Source organism: Natrix helvetica (assembly GCF_964273705.1).
Source record: "Natrix helvetica genome assembly, chromosome: 1".
NCBI lineage: Eukaryota > Metazoa > Chordata > Lepidosauria > Squamata > Natricidae > Natrix > Natrix helvetica.
The window spans coordinates 301,104,878-301,128,093 of NC_138548.1; the positions used below are offsets into that span (position 1 = coordinate 301,104,878).

Genomic DNA, 23,216 nt, shown 5'->3' on the forward strand with positions numbered 1-23,216 from the left:
GACACAGGACCTAGTTATTTGCGGGATCGTATCCTGCCCCATACATCCCTGTGACCAATCCGCTCTCACAGAGAGGGACTCCTCCGGGTGCCGTCCACTAGGCAGTGCCAGAGGGCGGCGCCCAGGAGTAGGGCCTTCTCTGTGATGGGCCCAGCCCTCTGGAACGACCTCCCCCCAGATATTAGGACAATGACTGATCTCCGCTCCTTCCGCAAGAAACTCAAGACCCACCTGTTCCAACTAGCCGGCCTGGCTTAATTAGAACTCTCTAACCTCCCTGGCAATTTTAAACTGTAATTTAAATCTTTTGGGTATTTTAACTGTTTTAATTGTTGTAATTTTACTGTTATTTATCTTAACTTTGTGGCTTTTATTTCTATTTGAATTGTTAAATGTTGATGTATTTACCTCCTCCATGCCACACACCTATATGTTTGATTGTACATCGCCCCGAGTCCCTTCGTGGAGAGGGCGCGACTGATAAATCGAATAAAATAAAATAAATAAATAAATAAATAAATAAAATAGTGCCTGCCATCTCCAATTAAATTAGTCCAAAAGGATATTATGGTTGACAGTATGCAAAGCTGCTGAGAGATCAAGTAGCTCAAAATTGGATGCACCATGCTTGCCCCTCTTCCACTATCTGATGAATGCCATCCCCAACCTAAACCCTGGTCTAAAGGCCAACTACACTCTACTTTTCAAGAACAATAACTGCATTTCAATGGTGGGTTTCAAATTTTTTTAGGACCTCTTCTGTAGGTGTGGCCTGCTTTGTGGGAGTCGCTTGCTGGCCATGTGACCGGGTGGGAGTGGCTTGCCGGCCATGTGACCAGGTGGGCATGGCTTGACAATCATGTGACTGGGTAGGCGGGGCCAACTTGTAAAATGTGGTGAAACTCACTTAACAACATTCTTGCTTAGCAACCAAAATGTTGGCTCAGAAACTCTGGCATTTGAAGCACGCAAGTCTTAAAGCTGTCAAGTTACAAGACCCTTGCACCCCTAACCCTTTAGAAAAAAGCCCCAGGGGTATTCAAACATGACAGCTGTAAGACTTGTGGACTTCAACTCCTAGAATTCCTCCTCCAGTCATGTTGGCTTAGGAACTCTGGCATTGAAGTGTGCAAGTCGTAAATCTGTCAAGTTACAACACCCTTGCACCCGTAACCCTTTAGAAAAAAAACCCAGGGGTGTTCAAACTTGACAGCTTTAAGACTTGTGGACTTCAACTCCCAGAATTCCTCCTCTCACTCTTCATCTTGATGATGTGCAGACGGGCGGGGGGAGGGAGCTGGAACCGGTTCTAAACGGCACTGTAGAACCTCTTCTAGAACTGGCAGGAACCCCTCCCCTGCTGCATTTACAAGTATTAACAATTGCAATAAAATATCAAAGCAATAATGAAACTTAATTGTAGAGAAATATTTACCATAGAAAAACCTTGTATTGCTCTCCAGACGAGGCCAGTTCAGTTCAGTTACTCAGATTCTCCAAACAACTTCTATTACCTCACTGACTCCAATCTGCCAGCGGTTAATGGTGTTATACATCTTGTTAACCGTATAAGGAAAATGGACACCATGGATAACTCTGATAATGCTCAGGTATGATGAATATTCTTTTTCCTTATGAAATCAGAGTCATAGGTAGGCATAGGGAGAATTCCTTAAACAAAATAGCTTTTAAGAATTGTGCTTCTACCATTTGAAGCACAATTGTACTTCTAACCTAGAATCAATCTAAAGCAGATGTTTCCAACTCACATGTGGTCCGGATAGCTAGTAATGCGCCCCCACAAGATATAATAAAAATATTGAAAAAAAGGAAATTTATTAATGCATATTAACTCTATGATATATATGGCCCCAAGAACAATTTCTCCACACTCAACATGATCCAGGCAAGCCAAAATTTGGACACCCATGATCTAAAGCCTTTTTAGTACACTTTTTCATAGCATTAGACTCATGCAAATGGTTTGACACTATAAAGTTCCACACAACCCCTACTGCTTAATAGTAGGGTATACTAGGAAGCAAATATCACTTACAATTTTATTTCCTCCAGTTTTCCCAAACTAATAATTGGTCCTGGGAAGATTTGGATTGTTGAGATAATGTGATGGGTACACTCATAAAATGTTAGCCACACCACAATGTTCTCTTCCATCTTCCTGAGGCCAAAAGGCACTAAATATAGCATTCAAAGTTATTGCTTTATGGTGCAGCAGACAATATCCTAAATAACTTTATAATTGAAAGAAACTCCATAAAAAGTTTCTGGACACCATGGAAGATATCTGGGAACTACCACTTATTTCCTATATTTACTTATCCATCACTCAAAATGACAAGATTATTCTCAACTCATTCTACTGGGAAGTTTTTAAAAATGCTAGAAAAAAATAATAGCAAATCACTTTGCGTTGTTGCTAAGAAGCCTCATGGATATGTCTCCATAGTTACCAAGAACCAACTCTGATTCAATATGTCTTTACATCTCTTTTAACTCACCTTTAAAAACTCAAAAACCTTGGGCATGCTGAGATAGAGCAATCTTATATTACTTTTTGCTGGATCAATTCCTCTAAGGATTTCCAGAAAATTATCCTGAAGCCTAAATTTACAATATTTGCAGATAACAATCAGTTGCTACTTTTTGTATCAGTTGTTTTTAATTACTCTATCTTTCTACAAGACATTGGCAAAACAGGAAACTGAATACATACAAAAAGCTTTAAAGCTTTATTTTACCTCCATGGTTTCTGGTGGATTTTTCTCCTGTGGTGAACTAAGATTCATATCCTCTGTGTTTGTTCATATCTTGAAAGCCATCCAAATTTAGGATATTCAGAATGCAGGATGCAAATGCTTCACATACATAGCAATAACACTTTGACTTATATACTGCTTTACAGTGCTTTACAGCCCTCTCTAAGTGATTTACAGAGTCAGCATATTGTTCCCAACAATCTGGGTCCTCATTTTACCCACCTCGGAAGGATGGAAGAGTGAGTCAACCTTGAGCATGGTGAGATTTGAACTGCCAGTCTGCCAGCAGTCAGCAGAAGTAGCTTGCACTACTGCACTGTAACCACTGCGCCACCATGGCTCATAGGTATATATAGATAGACGTATATTTAGTAACTTAGAATTATGCTATCATCACAGTTGCTAAGGAGGAAGTTCTACTGAACTCAATGGGAAGGAAAACATTGGGAGTACAACTCAGAGGTTTTCTGTACATTAGTTATGGCACAGAGTAGAAAGAGTAGAAAAAGTGTCATTATTTGTTTGCGCTTATATATTTCATAACTATGCTGTTTCAAATTGAAATATGTTTATGCCCCACTTCTCATTCTAATCCGTTTGTTTTTGCAGAAAACAATTGCAGAAATTCTTGCTTCCATGGAGATTGCCAGCCGGTTTGAAACTATTTTAGAAGTGAGTATCTCTCCTATATTCAGGAGGGAATAAAATGAATGCTGATACTGCAGCTTTTTTTTAATCAGAAAAAAATGTCGGTTTTGCTTTTTGAACATTTAATATTTTCATAATCCACAATTAGATACCAAACCAGGGTTCCCTTTTAAGAGATCAAACAGAAGATTAACTATAATAGATTATAAAGATCATTAAAATATTAGTAAAACTCATGAAGAATTGATTCATTTCTGTAATATTGCTTTGGGGCAGTAAGAAATTTATCCTTTCTTCACACAAGAAGCAGGATCAGGATTTCTTTCCTTCAAATGTTCCTCCCATCCATTGTCTATGTGCAAAACTTTACTCAGAAACATCTGAATTGATCTGTCATTGGATCATTTTCTTCGCACCAAATCTTGTTCAAATCAGTAATCCTTAGTCAGCTACAGAAAGCATTTGACTATTTCAATAGGACTGTAGTTTGGAACTTTGAATTGGAACTTTGTCAGGAATGCTGAGAATAATTGATTCGAATGATTTAGCTGCTTAGCATAATTCACCCCCAGAAATGTTGATTTTGCTAATTAATCATTTCACACTGAAGTTATCTAATGGCCATGGTGCTTAATATTTTGCAGAATTGTGGTCTTCCATCAATTTTGGATGGTCCTGGACCTTTTACTGTGTTTGTCCCAAGTAATGAAGCAGTGGATAAATTAAGAGATGGAAGGCTAATTTATCTCTTCACAGAGGTGAGACTATTTTTGCTATTTTTTAGTCTGAGGATTAAAAGGATATGAGTTTTCATTCTGAACACTCTCATAGATTGTTCATTTAGTCAATTGTTTTATCTTCCCAATATGGGAAACATTGGTAAATTAGGACAGCTGTAAGAATTGATTCAGTATGCTTTTTTAAAGGCAACCTTCTATAAAATGTCCAACTTATAGCTTGTTCAAGTAGCCATTATTGTAAATATAGGTTTTATTTTGTCCTGTATCTGTTGTTCTGCAGAATGTTTCTGATTGTTACAGAATTTAAATATTCTAATGGGAAGTAACTAATGGAGGTTTTGTGTAGAAAGATAGATTTTAATGTTACTAAATCTTCTAGTTATTGTATACATATATTAACAACATTAATGCACATGCACAGAGAGGTGGGAATTAATACAATACAATAGTAGAGTTGGAAGGGACCTTGGAGGTCTTCTAGTCCAACTCCCTGCCTAGGCAGGAAACCCTATACCGTTTCAGACAGATGGCTATCCAACATCTTCTTAAAGACTTCCAGTGTTGGGGCATTCACAACTTCTGGAGGCAAGCTGTTCCACTGATTAATTGTTCTAACTGTCAGGAAGTTTCTCCTCAGTTCTAAGTTGCTTCTCTCCTTGATTAATTGCTACATTGGAGAATAATTATGCCTATTGGCCATTTTAATCCAAAATTTTGCTAAAGCAAATTGCAATTTCAAAGGAGACTTCTCTCGTTTGAGAGTAACACAGGAAGTAGCATCTCCCATATGCTGAAGAAAAGTATGGGTACCTTTAAGAGAGCTTCTTGTGCCAATCTTAATACAGGGATAGGTTTCAGATGTAGTCCATCAAATGACTCAGCCCTAAGCTATTTAGAATTTTGGGAGTTACATTCAATAGTTCAGATAGTGATTGGAAATTGGTACTTGTTTGTGTCACTGGGTCTGAGGTTCTGAAAATGGGCAGACACTGCATGTTTGTTATGTTATTTTGGGGCTGATAGGTCTGTTTTTACCTTGGCTGCTGTTTTATTGTGTGGTTTTTGTTTTTCTCTTTTTTATGTGATAAATAGATAGATAGATAGATAGATAGATAGATAGATAGATAGATAGATAGATAGATAGATAGATAGATGATAGGTAGGTAGGTAGGTAGGTAGGTAGGTAGGTAGATAGATAGATGATAGATAGATAGATAGATAGATAGATAGATAGATAGATAGATAGATAGATAGATGATGATAGATAGATAGATGATAGATGATAGATAGATAGATAGATAGATAGATAGATAGATAGATAGATAGATAGATAGATAGATTGATGATAGATAGATGATAGATAGATGATAGATAGATGATAGATAGATGATAGATGATAGATATAGATATAGATATAGATATGGAGATATGGAGAGAGAGAGAGATGATAGATAGATAGATAGATAGATAGATAGATAGATAGATAGATAGATAGATGATAGATAGGTAGGTAGGTAGGTAGGTAGGTAGGTAGGTAGGTAGGTAGATAGATAGATAGATAGATAGATAGATGATAGATAGATAGATAGATGATAGATAGATAGATAGATAGATAGATAGATAGATAGATGATAGATAGATGATAGATAGATGATAGATAGATGATAGATAGATGATAGATGATAGATATAGATATAGATATAGATATGGAGATATGGAGATATGGAGAGAGAGAGAGATGATAGATAGATAGATAGATAGATAGATAGATAGATAGATAGATGATAGATAGATAGATGATAGATAGATAGGTAGGTAGGTAGGTAGGTAGGTAGGTAGGTAGGTAGGTAGATAGATAGATAGATAGATAGATAGATAGATGATAGATAGATAGATAGATGATAGATAGATAGATAGATAGATGATGATAGATAGATAGATAGATAGATGATAGATAGATAGATAGATAGATAGATAGATAGATAGATGATAGATAGATGATAGATAGATGATAGATGATAGATGATAGATATAGATATAGATATAGATATGGAGATATGGAGATATGGAGAGAGAGAGAGAGAGAGAGAGAGATGATAGATAGATAGATAGATAGATAGATAGATAGATAGATAGATAGATGATAGATAGATAGATAGATAGATAGATAGATAGATAGATAGATAGATAGATAGATAGATAGATAGATATTTAGCACTGTTAGCCATCCAGTGTCAGGAACTTGTGATGGACAGCCATATAAATGATATTTATTTATTTATTTATTTATTGATTGATTGATTGATTGATTGATTGATTGATCAAGTTTATTTACCACCTATCTTATAGTTCAGGCAACTCTGAGAGGCTTACATTGAAATAAAACAAAATATAATAACACTTATAAATATGATATGGATTAAAGTTACAAAAAGTAAAACAAACTAAAAACAAGAGTTTGGAAGGGGGAGGTAGGTTTCCTTCTCTGTTAATGAGAGAGAGGGAGGGGGAGGGAGGGAGGGAGGGAAATCATGAGAGAGAGGGGGAGGGAGGGAGATCATGAGAGGGAGTGGGAGGGAGGGAGCGAGAGAGAGAGATTCAACCAAACTATTTGGAGGTAGGAATGTTTCACAATTTGAATATACTTTCCTTCAACACTCTGGGGTATTAACCCAAGAGTCAGGTAGATTTTAGAGTTTAGGATTAGATCAATTTCCTTCAATCTAATGCAAAGCTCTTTGAAGATGGGTAGACACTATGCTGGCTGGGAAATTCTTGGAGTTGAAGTACACCCATCTTCAAGGTGCTGAGACTGAGAAACACTGATCTAATGAATGGAGGAAACCCATGGATCTCTCTAATTTAACTGTTGGGGGGAAAGGCATAACAATTTTGACATCTTTCAGTGTAATCTTGCTTTCAGTAGTCTTTGAGGTCTCTGTCTCTGCTGCTTTTTCCTGCAACAAAATCTGGCGGATATCAGCAGAAGAATTAATTGCAAAGATAATGTTGTATATCAGCTGTCTATGACAGCAAAACATGCACAATTTAGCCGCAGCATTTACAATAAGCACGTTTTATTAAAAGAGATAGGCTCTTAATTAGGTAAATTGAAAGTTGGTCTGTATGCATTCTTCAGTAACATTGAGCAGAATGGCAAAGCACAATTTTAAACAAAATAAACATGCTTTCCCCCTGACTTAGTCTCTAGCAAAACTGTTTTTAGAACAGTCACTGGTCATGTTAGATTGATTTAGAACACAGCAATTTAGATGTGTGGGGTTTTGTTTAAATTGCAATGGGAAAGTCAGAATCCAACTGCAGAGTAGAGAAAGAATGATTGGTAGGAAGTACAGCAGCTTTTAATTTTCATTTTATCACTCTGATCCTTTTGCACAGGGCAATACAAAAATCCCTTCTTGTTAAATTCAAACTTTTTAGAGTGAAAAATAATTTGGCATATTCATACAAATCATGCTGTCCTTCAGGAAGAAACTCTGATTTTGAAATATAATGTACATGGACAAAAGGTTGTTATTCACAATCTCTTGTGTAATCCTCAACCATTAAATCTAAGGACACCCTGTAATTGTTTTTCCCTCCCTATACTAGGGCATAAATAAGCTTCAGGAACTGGTGAAACATCATATCTATCCCAGAGCAGCGGTAAGGTGTTGTTGTTGTTTTTTCTTTCCAAGTTCATTTCATCACTTTCACATATAACTTGCTCCTTGCCAGGGCTCTTGAACTGGTGAAGAGGAAATGCAGATGGACATTTCCTAAAGGCCTAGGTATCGCTTGAGGCTAGTTCCCTTTCTTTAGGGAACTAGCACAGTAAAAATAGAATAGTAGGAACAAGCATGCTGTTTTTGCCATGCTATTAAAAGTCTTTTCAAAATAGGTAGTAATTTGTAATTGTTAAACTAAATCTAGTTCTTCAAAACTAAGTAAGAAACCCCTGTTTGTGACTCCATTCGTTTTAAATATACATCTTAATCTTCTGCATGGCCTCTTCATGCAGAAGAGGTTGGAAGCATGCAGAAGAGGCCTTTATCCTGCAGTGGATAGACAATGGCTAGGATGATGATGATGATCTTAATCTTAAAACATTCTCCCAGGCAGAAACTTCTCATGTCCATTTGTAAACTAGGTTATGTTCTCAGACCACTTAATGTGCCTTATGTGGACAAAATCTTGACTGAATCATCTCCTGAAATTGTCTCCTGTATCTTGTCATTTTCAGTTCAAAATTATAATCGTACCCTCTTTGCCATTGAGACATACAGTAATTTCAGTCAATGTCTAAGAGACTACACGTGCCCATGGCTGGAGCTATGTTTGGGTCAAGAGCATGGAGTTAAGGAAAAGTTGTGTTCCACCAGGAAATGTTTATCCAGGTGACCCTCCAGTGAGAAAGCAGCCAGGAACCCAAGCACTTCCCTGGCTCCAATAAAAGTGGCTCAGGAATTGAACAAATTGGTCCAAGTCCTGAACACCTGAGAATGTTAATTGTATGTGAGATGGCCGGCTATATAAATCAAATAAATATCTGAATAAATTCAATCTTTTCCAGGTCTATATAGAAAGGCTAATAACGATGCCACATATTCTGACCATGGCAAACCAACTGCTGACAGTTGACATCAGTAACGATGTAAGTACTATGACATTGAAATTCCTAGAAATATTAATATCCTGTCTGATGGGAGACTGGAGAAGTTGCCCATGGCTCTGACTACATTCCATGGACAGTAGCTAGCAGGTTTACATTCATTTTTTAAAAATGCATAGCTCTCTCCGCTATTGAGGAAATAGTTTCCACTTTTCGACTGCAAAAGCAGTTATCCCAACACCTTGACAAGGTCTACCTTGCACACATGTATTTCAAAGGCTTCTGTCAATGCAGTTTTATTCTATTTTTTATTCCAGGGAAGGATCCTGTTGGATAATTCCAAGGTGGTGATAAACAAAAGGGATATTTTGGCCTCAAACGGTATTATTCATACTTTGGATGGTATCTTGATTCCTTCATCAATACTCCCAATTCTGCCGAAGAAGTGTAATGAAGTACATCATAAAGTTGTGAAGGTAAATAAACCAAGGATGTCCAATTTACTCTTTCTCTTGTATAAGTTTTTCCCATACTTTAGATGGAAAATCTGGGGTGATGGGAAAAGACTACATTCTCTCAAGAGAAACCCAGTTTGTTCATTGGGTGTGAGATGGTGACTTGTGGACCCACAAGTCCAGAGGTGGGTTTCTGCCGGTTCTGCCAGATCGGGTGAACTGGAGGCTCTGCCCACCCTCCCGGATGCTTCTGCTCATGTGCACGCAGGAGCAAACTGGTAGTAAAAAAAAAGGGAAACCCACCACTGCACCAATTCAATTCCAGTAACCATTTTCCCCACTTACTTTTTCTGCAAATTCAGCTCTTTTCCCATGAATTTCCTCCCTTTACTGCAAGTCTAAAAGATAACGAATGCTAATCTATATGCACAAGATTCCTAGACTATTTTTAACCTCAAAAGCAATTTGGCTCTTCAGAGACCACCATATTGCATTTCCTGTGAGAACTAGCCTTTCCTGTTGACTCAGCCTCTGCAAGTAAGCCTGATGAGGATTCAGCACCTTTCTGAAAACATCTGCTTCCTGTTGCTGATACAGAGAAGCAATCAGGCTTCTAGGCACTGACCTTAAGCAGTGCCTGTTGCAGTTGGTCCTGTGGATACAACAGGACAGATGTATTATTTTTTTAAAAAAAATATTGTACCAATTCTCATCTGTGTTACCTACAAGCCATAAAAGGAGAATATAATCCTTAAAATGCTTAGTACAATTTTAAGCAGCAGAAAGAAATACGGCAAACTTGCATTAGAATACTGTAAGCATAGTAGAAAATAAGTGGCTTCCGTTTTTGTTATAATTTCGTGCTGAGTATTTCCTCTGCATTTGTCAGACATTCATCCTGTTTGAAGAGTCTAATTTCTGATGGATGAAGTGGGGTGGAGCAAGGATTCTCCACTGGTTTTAGGGCTTTTTTGAACTGGATTCTTGATTTCTTTCATTAGAACAGGGAGAGAGAAAAGAAAAATGTTTTAAAATAACAAAAAATGAGAGTGAGAAAGAGAAAAGGCAATGCAATTGAAACCAAAGTATCTTTTCTCCAGTGATATGGAGACTCCCAGGCTTCCCAAGTTTCAAATAAAATCACAGAGGAAGACCTCAAAAGAAAGAAAGAAAGAAAGAACTCTCCCCCTAAATCTGGGAGCAGTGATAACTGCACAGCAATGTAGAGGAGGGTACTAAAAAGCATCACAGTGGCACCATTTTCTGCTCTCTTGAACCCAATGCCTCAAAAGAACATTTAAAGTTCCTGGAGTATTAGAAGAAGCTATTTTGTACAGGGAGAACTCTTTCAAGAACCCAGAGGTTGCAAATTTGTACTGTAAATTTTTGTACAGTACAACTTACTGCTAGCCACTCATTAAGCATTGCAGGATTTAACAGATTAACAGAATAGGAAGGGACCTTGGTCATCTAGTCCAACTCTCTGCCCAAGCAGGAGTCCCTACTACACCATTTCTGACAGATGGCACTCCAGTCTCTTCTTGAAAGCTTCCAGTGATGAAACTCCCACAACTTTGAAAGGCAAGCAGTTCCATTGGTTGATTGTTCTCACTGTCAGAAAATTTCTCTTAATTTCCAGGTTGAATCTCTCCTTGATTAGTTTCCATCCATTATTCCTGGTCTGGCTTTCAGGTGCTTTGGAAAATAGGTTGACCTCCTCCTCTCTGTGGCAGCCCCTCAGATATTGAGACATCGCTATCATGTCTCCTCTGGTCCTTCTCTTCACTAGACTAGCCATGCCCAGTTCCTGCAACCATTAATCATATGTTTTAGCCTCCTGTCTCTTGATCATGCTTGTTGCTCTTCTCTGCACTCTTTCTAGAGTCCCAACATCTTTTTTATAGTGTGGTGACTGGATGCAGTATTCAAGGTGTGGTTTTACTAAGACTTTATAGAGTGGTATCAGTACCTCACGTGATCTTGGTTGTATTCTGCCCAGAGAGAAAATAGATGATAGCAAGATGGGGATAAACAGAGATAATATATATTACCCTCAAAGAATTCAGGAGCAATCTTTAAGTCAGAACAAGGAAACATTCGGCAGATATAATTTTTGTCATAATCGTAGACCTGAGGAAAGAGGGTCAATAAATTTCCCCCTAAATTGTCAAGAGATGACTGGGCCACAATCAGGCTGACCTGAGGAAGCAACGTATTCCTCTGTAGACATAATAAAATGTTCAAGTTTTCTTGTTGCAAGCTCCTTAGGAGCTAGAATTAAGTGTTAGGTGTTACTGAGTTGTTGGTCTATTGAGTTGCCCATTTCTTTTAAGGCTACAATGCATTCAGTTTATCCAGCAAAGCAGGTATTCATATTTCTCATCTCCTAGCAACCAGTGCTTTTTAATTAAACTAAATTTAATTAAAAAGTCAATTAAAACAGCTGATAAATAGCAGAAACAAAATTCCTCCCAATACTAGAGAATCTATGTATCTGAGGTTAACCTGTTGAGTTCTTGATGTATTCTGTAGGTTGCTTTCCTGCAGATGTTTTATTACCAAACTAACACTGATGGTGTAACGTAGCCTTATAATAAAGTGTGTACAAATCAGAGAACACAAGAAAGAGCTCAATAAAATTCCTGAGTGCACCATATTGCAACTTCTTCTTAGATGCATGTTTTCTGTGTGATCATGGATGATTTTTCATGGACTTATCACTGAGCAGAACAATGAAGGTGTCCATGAAATAACATATCACTCTACATTATCTTTATGTTCAGCATGGAAGGGGAATAGATGGTCATGTAATTCTGTTTTAAATGGTAATTTTACCAGTGCATAAATCTGCAGAGTATCTTTCTGCAGCTTTGAAGGTAGTTATAAGTTTAGCAATGCAACATTTTTTAAAAGTCTATCAATTAATTACTTCTTATCTTTGGCTTTTATTACAGGGTTCTTGTGTGGATTGTGAGCTTCTTAATAGCAGTCTTTGTCCTCCTGGGAGCCAAATTAGGGTAACTGGCCCTGATTTTTCTATATGGAGATTATGTTGTGGAAGGGTAGCTGTATTTTGTGACCCATTCACGGGAAATATTAATGCTAATAATAATGCGAAGAAAAAGCATGAATATGCAATGCGAATGAATAGCATGAATATTAGCTGTCATGATTTCTATTTGCAACCTTTCAAATCTTCCAGATTCTGATACCTTTGGTAAAGTCAGCCCTTTCCCTTTCAAGTGTAATTCTAGGTAGCAGACATATGTTCAACGGATACCCAGAATTGTACAAACAAACCAGGAAGGAAATAAAAAGTTGATAAAAATCAGTACAGGGCAGAACCAGTACTCAATCTTTCTTCTCCATTGGCACATTTGAGGTCAAATTAATACAGGCTTGAAAAGGTCCGCTTTGGCTGGCATCAGCTGGAAGGACTCCAATTATTTGAACTGCCTTTTGTTTCTTCACGTTTCGCTGTCACATTTCAGTCCTTTTGCAACTGCTGTTCTAGCTTTTCTGTCAGTTCTGGAACAGCGGATTAATTACAGCAATTGAGACAATAGTGATTTCCAAGGACTTCAAAATGTACAACCATGTTATAATGCTGGTTGTACTTCAACAGGATCAAAGATGGTTTACATTAGAACAACTAAGCAAACTTGTAGGCTGTGGAAACTGCAAATCAGAGGTAGTATTCAGCAGGTTCAGACCAGTTCTGGAGAACCGGTAGTGGAAATTTTGAGTAGTTTGGAGAACTGGTAAATACCACCTCTGACTGGCCCCGCCCCCATCTATTCTCTGCCTGCCGAGTACCAGGTGATCGGGAGGAAATGAGGATTTTGCAGTAACCTTCCCCTAGAGTGGGAAGGGAAAGGAGATTTTACAGTATCCTTCCCCTGTCACGCCCACCAAGCCATGCTCACCAAGCCATCCATTCCCACAGAACTGGTAGTAAAAAAATTTGAATCCCACCACTGCTGCAAATGCATATTTCTTAGAGCCATTGCATCTGTAAAATACTGTTTTATGAAACACTGTTAATAGTGAATTGATTGCTGCCTGCATTCTAGATATTTTGGGTCTTTGGAACAAGCCCTGCTTATTCCTTGAAGTGTTCCTCACTTAAAAAGAAAAAGAGAGAGAGAGTTTTCATGCAAGGTTTTCTGAAATTATGTATTCAAAAAGCAGAATACAAAATTATGTTGAAACCTCTGTTGTGCTGAAATAAGTGAATTTACAATGGACTTCTCTAAAGTTCGCTAAAATTGCCTCCTTCCCCCATCTCTATCCAGAATAGATGACTGCCTTGGCTCCTAATCAAAAAAGAAGAAAAAACTTGCTTGCAACAGAATTTCTGTTATGTCTTCCTTATTCTGCCTCTCTGTGAGGTGAACTAGAGTGCTATCTTGAAAAGCATGATTTCTCTTGTCAGTCAGAGAGGAAACTGCTTTTCCTGTTTGGAGCTCTCCTTTATAACTCGGCCTCTCTTTGAACATTCATTGGCTGGCAAAAGGTCATGGAACATATGCAAAAACATGGAACATATATGAAACATGCTTTTTTTAATTGTAATTCTTTTTGCTTCCAAAGGAAGACAAGGCTTTTTCAACAGAGTGTGTTTATACCCTTGATCCTCTTGGTTTGAATGTTCTGAAGAAGGGCTGCCAGGCATATTGCACTCTGAATGAAGTGGTAAGTGTAAGGTATCCAGCAGGGAACACTTCAGTGCTTGGTTCCTACCGGTTCGGATTGGTTCGGCCGAATCGGTAGGGTGGCCTGGGTTGCTGGAACCGGCAGCAACCCAGGCCGGTCAGGCCCCAAAATTTGTTCTCCATCTTATTTTTTGCTTCTGCACAGAGCAATTTTTATTACACTGTGCATGCATGCGCAAATATTTCCCTTATTCCAAAATTTATTCAGTAGATTCCTTGTTTAAACTTGGATGCTTTTTTATTTACCATTTGTAAACTGTTTGCAATATAAAGTATTAAATATTTTTTAAGTACTTATACAAAGATTAAGACACCCCCGGGTTTGTTCATCTCTTCCTATTTTGTGTGGCTGAAGCTGCTTTGGATATATAAAGAGATTCAAGTGTCCACATAAATGTGCACACACTCACACTTCCCCTCTCTCACACACATCACATATATTCATACAAGAAATAGCAAAAAGAAATCCCCGCCTCCTTACCTCCAGAGATCAAGGGTGTACACAAGGTGTGCACTGCATAGTGAAAAAGGGCAGAGTTTCAGTTGTACCATCATAACCAGCATCTTGGCCACATGGTGCGTATGAGGTATTGTCACAAAAATTTGGGATAGCTGCCTTGCATTTTGCCAGAGGTTAGTTCAAGATTTAAAGAGTACCAGACGCTGATTCTGGGTCAATACTCACTTACTTTCCTCTCTGCCCAGACAAAAGATCCCTTTGTTACATAACCATCCTTGATAAAGGAGCTGGCTTCTTTATTACGGAAAAATAAAGAAAGGCAAAAACCAACATCTGTCTTCCCTTGAGTTGAATATCTATGGAGATTCTCAGTCATTCAGGTCATTCACTCAAAGGTGCTTTTTCAAAAGGTGACTGACTTTCGTTGTTTTTCCTTGAAGACGTACCACTGCTCCTCCAAAAATTTTCATCCATTTTGGCAGGGGTGTGTGGATGGAAGGATCACAATCCTTTCAGCAGTCCCCAAGAAGGCTCTGATTCAGGTGACTCTGAGGGAACAGATAAACCAAGTGGCCTCAATGACTCTCAGAGAGAGTGCTAATGACAAGATGGCTGCAAAGAAATGTAACCCTTCCATTCCCCCTACCCATATCATCAGAACTAATCCTTCCATACACAAAACCATCCTGCCACAACTGATGAAGCTTCTTGGATGAGAAGTTAAACTTCTTCAAGGAAAAACAGAGAAAGTCCAGTTGCCTGTTGAAAAGGTACCTTGGGACTTCCCTTGAGTTGTTGTCTCATGTGAGCGGGAGAGGGGAGGGTGTAGCTATACCTTGATGACAGAAGAAGAATGGCACATTGAACACTTATTTGCTGTTGTGTATTTATTTAAAAGACACCTGGATGCTGCAAAGGGTTTTTCGGTCATTCCTGCACCCCATGTCCTGGTGGATATAGCAATCCATGCTACGACAAAGGAAGTGTAAGTGTATGAGAGATGGGAGGCAGAGAAAAGAATAAATGACAGCCTAGATAAAAACAATCAAGAAAAGTAATGGATGAGTCAGTTAACAGCTCATCTCATGGCTGCTAACTTTACCAGTTGACAAAAAATCTGAAAGAAGCATTTTAAAGCATTCCAGGAGCCTCCATCCTGATGAACTCACTATAAACAAGGCTAAGAAATTCTTATTTCATTCTTATTAAGAGTTGTGGTGTCACAGTGGTAAGAATGCAGTACTGCATTCTACTTCTGCTGACCGCCAACTGTCTGCAATTTGGCAGATCAAATCTCACCAGGCTCAAGGTTGACTCAGTTTTCCATCCTTCCAAGGTTGATAAAATGAGGACCCAGATTGTTGGGGGAAATAGGCTGACTCTGTAAACTGCTTAGAGAGGGCTGTAAAAAGCACTGTGAAGCGGTATATAAGTCTAAGTACTATTGCTATTGATATTAATTTCTTATTCCAAGAGATTATATTATCACAGACAAGCCTTAAAGATGCTTTTCTGAAATCTGTGTAGCTTCTTGACTTCCATCCTTCTGAGGTTGGTAAATGAGGCCCCAGATTGTTGGGGGCAATAAGCTGATTTTACTTAAAGAGGGCTGTAAAGCACTATGAAGTGGTATATAATTGTAAGTGCTATTGCTATTCTGCTTCCTTGATCTTCCCCAGCAGCATAGAGCTCAATAAAGTGGCACAGAATTCTTAGCTAGGCATTAAGTAACAATGTTAGAGAAATAGTTGCAAGAAAATTGTGGATACATGCCGTTGAACTTTGCAAAGATTGGGAAAGAAAACAATTGACTGAAAACAAATGTTATTACTGCCACCCCAAAATAATTTAATACATATATATAGTATAGGGCTACATTAAGGATACATAGTCATTTGTAAGTGAGACTTCACTAGGTCAGGGGGGTGGTCTTGTAGTAAGCTGAGAGAAAGAGCAAATTATCTCCTGTAACATTGGAATTTGTTTTTCCCCCCCAGTGTAATGACGGTATACACGGAAACGGTCAATGCAACTGCTACGATGGCTTCAAAGGAATTGCCTGTCACATCTGCTCAAACCCAAACAAGCATGGGGAAAACTGCACTGAAGGTCTGAGACACAAATCAGGCAGGAAAGCACTGAGACAAAGGGAGATATTTGGTCTGCCTGGACCAGAGCTAGAAATAGTATCCTCCTTTCTACCTCCAGGTGCATGATACCCAAGCCTGGTGAATTTATTCTGGTGCTTGCGGGAAAATAAGTCACAAGCTTCCCTTGCCTGGAAGTTAAAATAATATGAAATAATAATGTACAATTAAATAACTTTCTGAAATTTATAGGGTCTCCGGTTGCGGGAGAGTGGTTGGACTAGAAGTCCTCCAAGGTCCCTTCCAGTTCTATTCCGATTGATCGATTGAACTTGCCACTCCTCTAATGACTAGAAGTGACCTATTTTTATACATTATCTTAGCCTGCCCTACACCAATCCTCTGTCTTTTACGGGCGGCACAACAAAGCGGAAAGGGAACCCCAAGCCATCGCATGGATTAAATGTCATTAAAGGTATTCAAGAAATCCCGCAATTATAATTTAAACGATTAAGTTTTCATCTTTCTTCTCTATTCACAATGAAAGATTGTGGCTGCATCCATGGAATTTGTGACAACAGACCAGGAAGCAAGGGTGTGTGCCAGGCAGGGACGTGTGCGGATGGCTACACCGGGGAATTCTGTGACATGCGCTCTCACAGTTGTGAATCTACTGGTGCCACTCTGAATTGCCATGTCCATGCGACCTGTACTGTGAATGACACTGCGAAGTAAGTCCTCGCAAGGGGCATCTGGGATCAGATTCCTTACTCAGTTCCATTGGGGAAAGGCATAAATTACCCCTCATTATGATATATGATTACATTCATAACTTATTTCTTGAGTAAGAGACGCTTATGAAAACTGAAAGGCATGAAAATGTAACATTGCCCATCTTATGATCTTTTGAGAAGCAACCTCAGTAAAAGTGGTGAATACAACAGAACAGGGTATGAATTCTATTGGGATGTCGCCAAACTTCCTACTTTGGAGCATGATACTGAGAATTCAATAGGATTCCTTCTATAGTAGAAATGCTTAGGATTGTTCAACTTCATTACATTTCTGTTGTGGCCCACTGGTGGCCAGCAGAGCTTGCAGCAGAGTTGGACAGTGAGGAGGTTGGGGAGGAACATGGGCCAGTCCTGGGGGGTGAGGAAAGCTCAGATAAGGGCTCTGTGTCAGAGGCAGAGGGGGAGCTAGACAGCAGTGAGGCAGAGGAACAGCTGGAGCCTGTTCCCAGCGTGCACATGCACAGAGCTGCCAGAAGACAAGAGCAACTAAGAAAGCAGGGTCGACTTGGGAGTAAAGCCAAACCTTGGAGGTGATTGGCCCCTCCCATAGGAAACAAATTAGGAGTGAACGGGGAGTGGGCTTTTGCAGGAAACAATTCATCCCTTCAGTCGTTTCAAGAGTGAAAAGTTCTGTTTTTGACTATAAGAGACTCTGTGCCAAGTGTTGCCTTGCCCTGCGTTGGGAAATTAGTTATCTGTGTTGATAAATATTCCTCTGAAAAACTGTTTGCCAAGCCTTGCTGACTATGAATGAAAGGAATTCACAGTCGGTAAATAAAACAGGCTTTGCCAGGACCAAGACTCTGCTTCATGCTTTTTAAGGAAACCTAGGTCAGAACAATTTCTCCCTTGACATAAATACAGTTTTGTGAATGGTTATTAGATGACAGAAAGAGAAGACGACACTGTTGCTTGGATCAAAAGCAACGTAACTATTGTCTTGATACCCCTATCTTAGTATCCTTTATTGCTTTTAATTTATAATACCATATGAACCCAGCGGATTGTATTTTAATAAACAGTGATCAAGCAAAACATAGTTTAGTCTTTAGTGCATAGTGCAATGCGTGAATCAGTCATAAAATTTGAAAGATACAGATAGTCCTTGACTTACAACAGTTCACTTAATGACTATTTGAAGTTACAGCAGCACTGAAAAAAAGTGACTTATGACTGTTTTTCACACTTACAACTGTTGCAGCCACCCCCCCCCCATAGTAATGGGATTAAAATTCAGATTTGTCTGGATTCACTTGGCAACTGACTCATATTTATGACAGTTGTAATGTCCCGGGGTTACATGATTACCTTTTGCAATCTTCTGACAAGCAAAGTCAATGCGGAAGTCAGATTCACTTAACAACTGTGTTACTAACATAACAACAGCAGTGAGTCACTTAGCAACTATGGCAAAAAAGTCATAAAATGGGGCAAAACTCACTTACCAACTGTCATAGCAGCAGAAATTTTGGGCTCAATTGTGGTCGTACGTCGAGGACTACCTGTAGTCTGAATGATTCCAGACATGATAGAAACTATGGTGAAAGTTCAATTTACAAGATATTTGCATGGAATTGACCAAATTCTGCTACAATACATGGCATTTGCACAATGATGTCATTATGGAAATGTAATGTAATATGCAAATGATATAATATGTTGCACATGACACTATTTGCATGATGGATGTCATGGCCTAAGTGTCATAAATTATCATTACTTTAACCTGAATGAGTATGTGATTCATAGGTACCTCAGATTTCATTAGCTGCTCTCTGTCTGTCTTCTAGCTGTGTCTGTCTTGATGGATATGAAGGGGATGGGTTTTCCTGCAAGCCCATTGATGCCTGTAGTAAGCCAGGAAGGGGAGGATGTTCAGAAAATGTAAGTGGGTCAATATTTTCTTGTTTACTAACCTAGATCACCTTTTGGATTAATCCAGATAAACGTTACCTTAGTATTATTTGTTTCTTTGTTTAGCATATGACATAGCATACATGGACTAGCAATATATAAACATTTCATCTAAATGCAATAAAATGTAAATATTAAAAAGAGCAATGTTGTAATATCAATATCAATATCAATATTTCCGGAACCGGAAAACACTAGATGGTTCCGCCCCAGGCGCTTGATGGAACCAGACAGGTTCCAGACGGAGCTTGGGCCACCTCCTGCAGCCCTGACCCGCCCTCGGGTAGAGGACCTGGTGGCCGTGTGGAATAATGCGACTACCGGGGCCTTGAACCGGGTGGCGCCTTTGCGGCCTCTCCGGCGGCAACGATCCACCCTGGCTCCTTGGTTCACCGAGGAGCTAAGGGTGATGAAGCGCCGCAAGAGATGCCTAAAGAGTCGTTGGAGATCCTCCCGATCCGAATTGGACCGAGCACAGGTACGAGCCCATTTAAGGACGTACCTAGTGGCATTGAGAACGGCCAAACGTCGATATTGTGCCGCTCTCATTGCATCCGCAGAGAACCGCCCTGCCGCCCTGTTTCGGGTGTCCCGCTCCCTTCTGTTTCAGAGGCTGCGGGAGGCCCCTCTACAGGGTAGAGCAGAGGAGTTTGGGAAATATCTGCTGGATAAAGTCGCTCAAATCCGGAAGGATTGGGTCCCCTTCAGTGGCCCAGTCGAGACGCCAGTGGCGAGTCTTGAGAAACCTTTTTGGGAGGAGTTTGACTTGGTTGCCATCGAGGATTTGGACAGATTGCGTGGACGACTGCGACCTACCATATGTTTGCTGGACCCGTGTCCCTCCTGGCTTGTACTGGCTTCCTGGGAGGTTACACGCGACTGGCTCCTGGGCCTGGTGAACGCTTCGTTGGGTGAGGGGTCTCTCCCGGCCGCCTTGAAAGAGGCGGTGGTGAGACCCTTGCTCAAGAAGCCTTCCCTAGACCCTACGGAGCTGGCCAATTATCGTCCTGTCTCCAACCTTCCCTTTTTGGCGAAGGTTGTAGAGAGTGTGGTGGCTTCTCAGTTCCCACGACATCTGGAGGAGAATGATTATCTAGACCCGCGCCAGTCTGGCTTTCGCCCTGGGCACAGCACTGAGACGGCCTTGGTCGCGTTGGTAGACGATCTCTGGAGGGCCAGAGATAGGGGTTGCTCCTCTATCCTGGTCCTATTAGACCTCTCGGCGGCTTTTGATACCATCGACCATGGTATCCTGTTGCACCGACTGGAGGGGTTGGGGGTCCGGGGCACCGTTTTGCGGTGGTTCGGCTCCTACCTCTCCGGCCGGAGGCGACGTGTGTTGGCAGGGGGGCAGAGGTCGACCCTAAGCCCCCTTACTTGTGGGGTGCCACAGGGGTCGGTCCTCTCGCCGCTCCTGTTCAACACATACATGAAGCCGCTGGGTGAGATCATCCGTGGTTTCGGGGTGGGATATCATCTGTACGCTGATGATACTCAGCTGTACATTTCCACCCCGAACCACCCCAACGAGGCCATCGAAGTGATGTCCCGGTGTGTGGAAGCCATACGGGTCTGGATGGATGACAACCGACTCAGGCTCAACCCTTCCAAGACGGAGTGGCTGTTGGTTCCGGCTCCCCGGTTCAACCAGATAATTCCATCTCTGGCCATTGGGGGCATTCAACTTGCCCCCGTGGAGCGGGCGCGCAATTTGGGCGTCCTCCTGGATGCCAGGCTGTCCATGGATGAACATGTGACAGCCGTGGCCAGGGGGGCGTTCCACCAGGTTCGCCTGGTGCGCCAATTGCGCCCCCTATTGGACCGGGACGCCTTACGCACAGTCACCCATGCGCTGGTGACGTCTCGCCTGGACTACTGTAACGCTCTCTACATGGGGCTTCCCTTGAAATGCACTCGGAGACTGCAGTTGGTCCAGAATGCGGCCGCGCGGGTGATTATGGGGAGTACCAAGTACTCCCATGTGACACCTCTCCTGCGCGAGCTGCACTGGCTTCCTGTGGTCTATCGAGTGCGTTTCAAGGTTTTGATTACGATCTTTAAAGCGCTCCATGGCTCAGGACCTAGTTACCTGCGGGATCGTATTCTGCCCCATACATCCCTACGACCCATCCGCTCGCACAGAGAGGGACTTCTCCAGGTGCCGTCTACCAGACAGTGCCATGGGGCGGCGCCTAGGAGCAGAGCCTTCTCTGTGGCGGGCCCAGCCCTGTGGAATGACCTCCCCCCGGATATTAGGACTACTACTGACCTCCGCTCCTTCCGTGTCAAGCTCAAGACCCACCTTTTCCAAATAGCTGGCCTGGCTCGACCATAACTTCGTAACGCTCCTGATGGGTTTTTTAATTTGGTAATTTTATTAGGGGATTTTAAATTGTATTTTTAACTGTCTTTCACTTAAGTCCATCCTCCTCCATGCACATATGTATATGTCTCTGTTCTCTTGTATATATGTTTGTCTTATGTGTATTTTTTATCTGTTTGATTGTACGCCGCCCCGAGTCCTTCGGGAGAGGGTTGCGGCTAATCAAATAAAATTATTATTATTATTATTAGGCATTTAACCACTGAAGCGCAGCATCATTTATTTTTTTAAAATTAGATACTGGACTGATATACCATATTTTTCAGAGTATAAGACACACTTTTTTCCCTCTTAAAAGAGGCTGAAAATTTGGGTGTGTCTTATACTCTGAACGTAGGCCCGCCCACTCGCTGGCCCCCACACTTTGGCCTCCGCGCATCCTCTTCCTGGCTGCAGAGATTGCCATTGATAATGGCTTGTGTTTTTTGGGCTCTGCGCATTGTGTTTTCAGTCTCCAAAGGCTCGACGCGCGGTTTCCAAAATGGTTACCCAGAACAGCTGCTGCCTTCTCATACCCCTTCCTCACTTTGCCTGCTTTAGTCACTGGAGCTCCCTCCAAGGATCAGCTATGCTTTTGAAGCTGTTTTTCAGTCCAAACATGAGCTAAGTGCTTAGCTAAGTTTCAGAAACATGAGCTAAGTGCTTTGCCTGCTTTTCTAATTGCTGCTCCCTCTGACAATCAGATGTGCTTTAGAAGCACAGCCCCCATCATCCCCAACCTCAAAGCCAGCAAGCAAACTAATGTGCTGAAGCTTATGCCCCAGCATCCCCAACCTCAAAACCAGTGAGTGAACTAATGTGCTGAAGCTGACCAGCTCCCCCAAAACTAAGATGCGTCTTATACTCTGGTGTGTCTTATACTCCAAAAAATATGGTATGCCAGTCACAATGTGCTCTACAGTTTGGTGTGGAATTGGGACAGTCACACTGAGGGGAGAATACTGGGCCCCATTTATATAGAGAGTCCTGACTGATGCCTTGTGAGGTGTAAATTCTAGTCAGGATTATTGGAATGGTTCTCAAAAGCCTGGTACCTTTTTTCTAAGGGCATTTATGTGTCTTTAGTATAAACTTTAGTATAAACCCGCAGTAATTAGAACTGCATATCAGAATAATTCTAATTTTCTCACAAAGAGGAGGCTGCAATCCAATTCTTTTGTGCTAAAAGAAAGAAGGGGGAGGAGGTTGGTCTATCTGAGAGCTGGAAGTGAAACTCTTCTATGCCAAGTGACTGGAAAATTGCTAAAACGGGAACCCCTAGACTTATTGTTTTAAAAAGCTGAAATAGAAAAACAATCTAATCAAGAAAAGGTATGTGCTAAAAAAAAAACCCTCCCACTTCTACCAAGAATCAAACTGCAACCTTTTACTGTGCAAGCAAAGATCTTAACCGTTCTGCTGGTTCAGCACTGTTGGTAAATGGAGGTTTAGAACCTAGTAGAGTGTATTGCAGAGCAAGAAAAATGTTTGTTTTGTATCTGCAAGATGATATTTTTACCTTGTATCTGTCTGTCCATGCATATATAAAATGTAACTGTGCGTGTGAGATATGTACTGTATTTTTTGGAGTATAAGATGCACCTTTTTCCCTCAAAAAAGAGGGTGAAAATCTGAGTGCAATGAATACAGCA

The 23,216-nt window shown here is 40.6% G+C and overlaps 1 protein-coding gene across 1 annotated transcript in view; it reads left to right on the forward strand.

Moving 5' to 3' along the window:
* Positions 1-23,216, forward strand: part of STAB1 (stabilin 1) — a 122,749-nt gene that overhangs the window by 24,073 nt on the left and 75,460 nt on the right. Inside the window, exons 13-24 of the mRNA XM_081948824.1 lie at positions 1,464-1,610; positions 3,387-3,449; positions 4,070-4,183; positions 7,778-7,831; positions 8,739-8,819; positions 9,095-9,253; positions 12,187-12,249; positions 13,826-13,927; positions 15,306-15,392; positions 16,405-16,516; positions 17,042-17,225; positions 19,079-19,172. Coding sequence (XP_081804950.1) covers positions 1,464-1,610; positions 3,387-3,449; positions 4,070-4,183; positions 7,778-7,831; positions 8,739-8,819; positions 9,095-9,253; positions 12,187-12,249; positions 13,826-13,927; positions 15,306-15,392; positions 16,405-16,516; positions 17,042-17,225; positions 19,079-19,172 — 1,260 coding nt within the window. The remainder of the gene's footprint in view (positions 1-1,463; positions 1,611-3,386; positions 3,450-4,069; positions 4,184-7,777; positions 7,832-8,738; positions 8,820-9,094; positions 9,254-12,186; positions 12,250-13,825; positions 13,928-15,305; positions 15,393-16,404; positions 16,517-17,041; positions 17,226-19,078; positions 19,173-23,216) is intronic.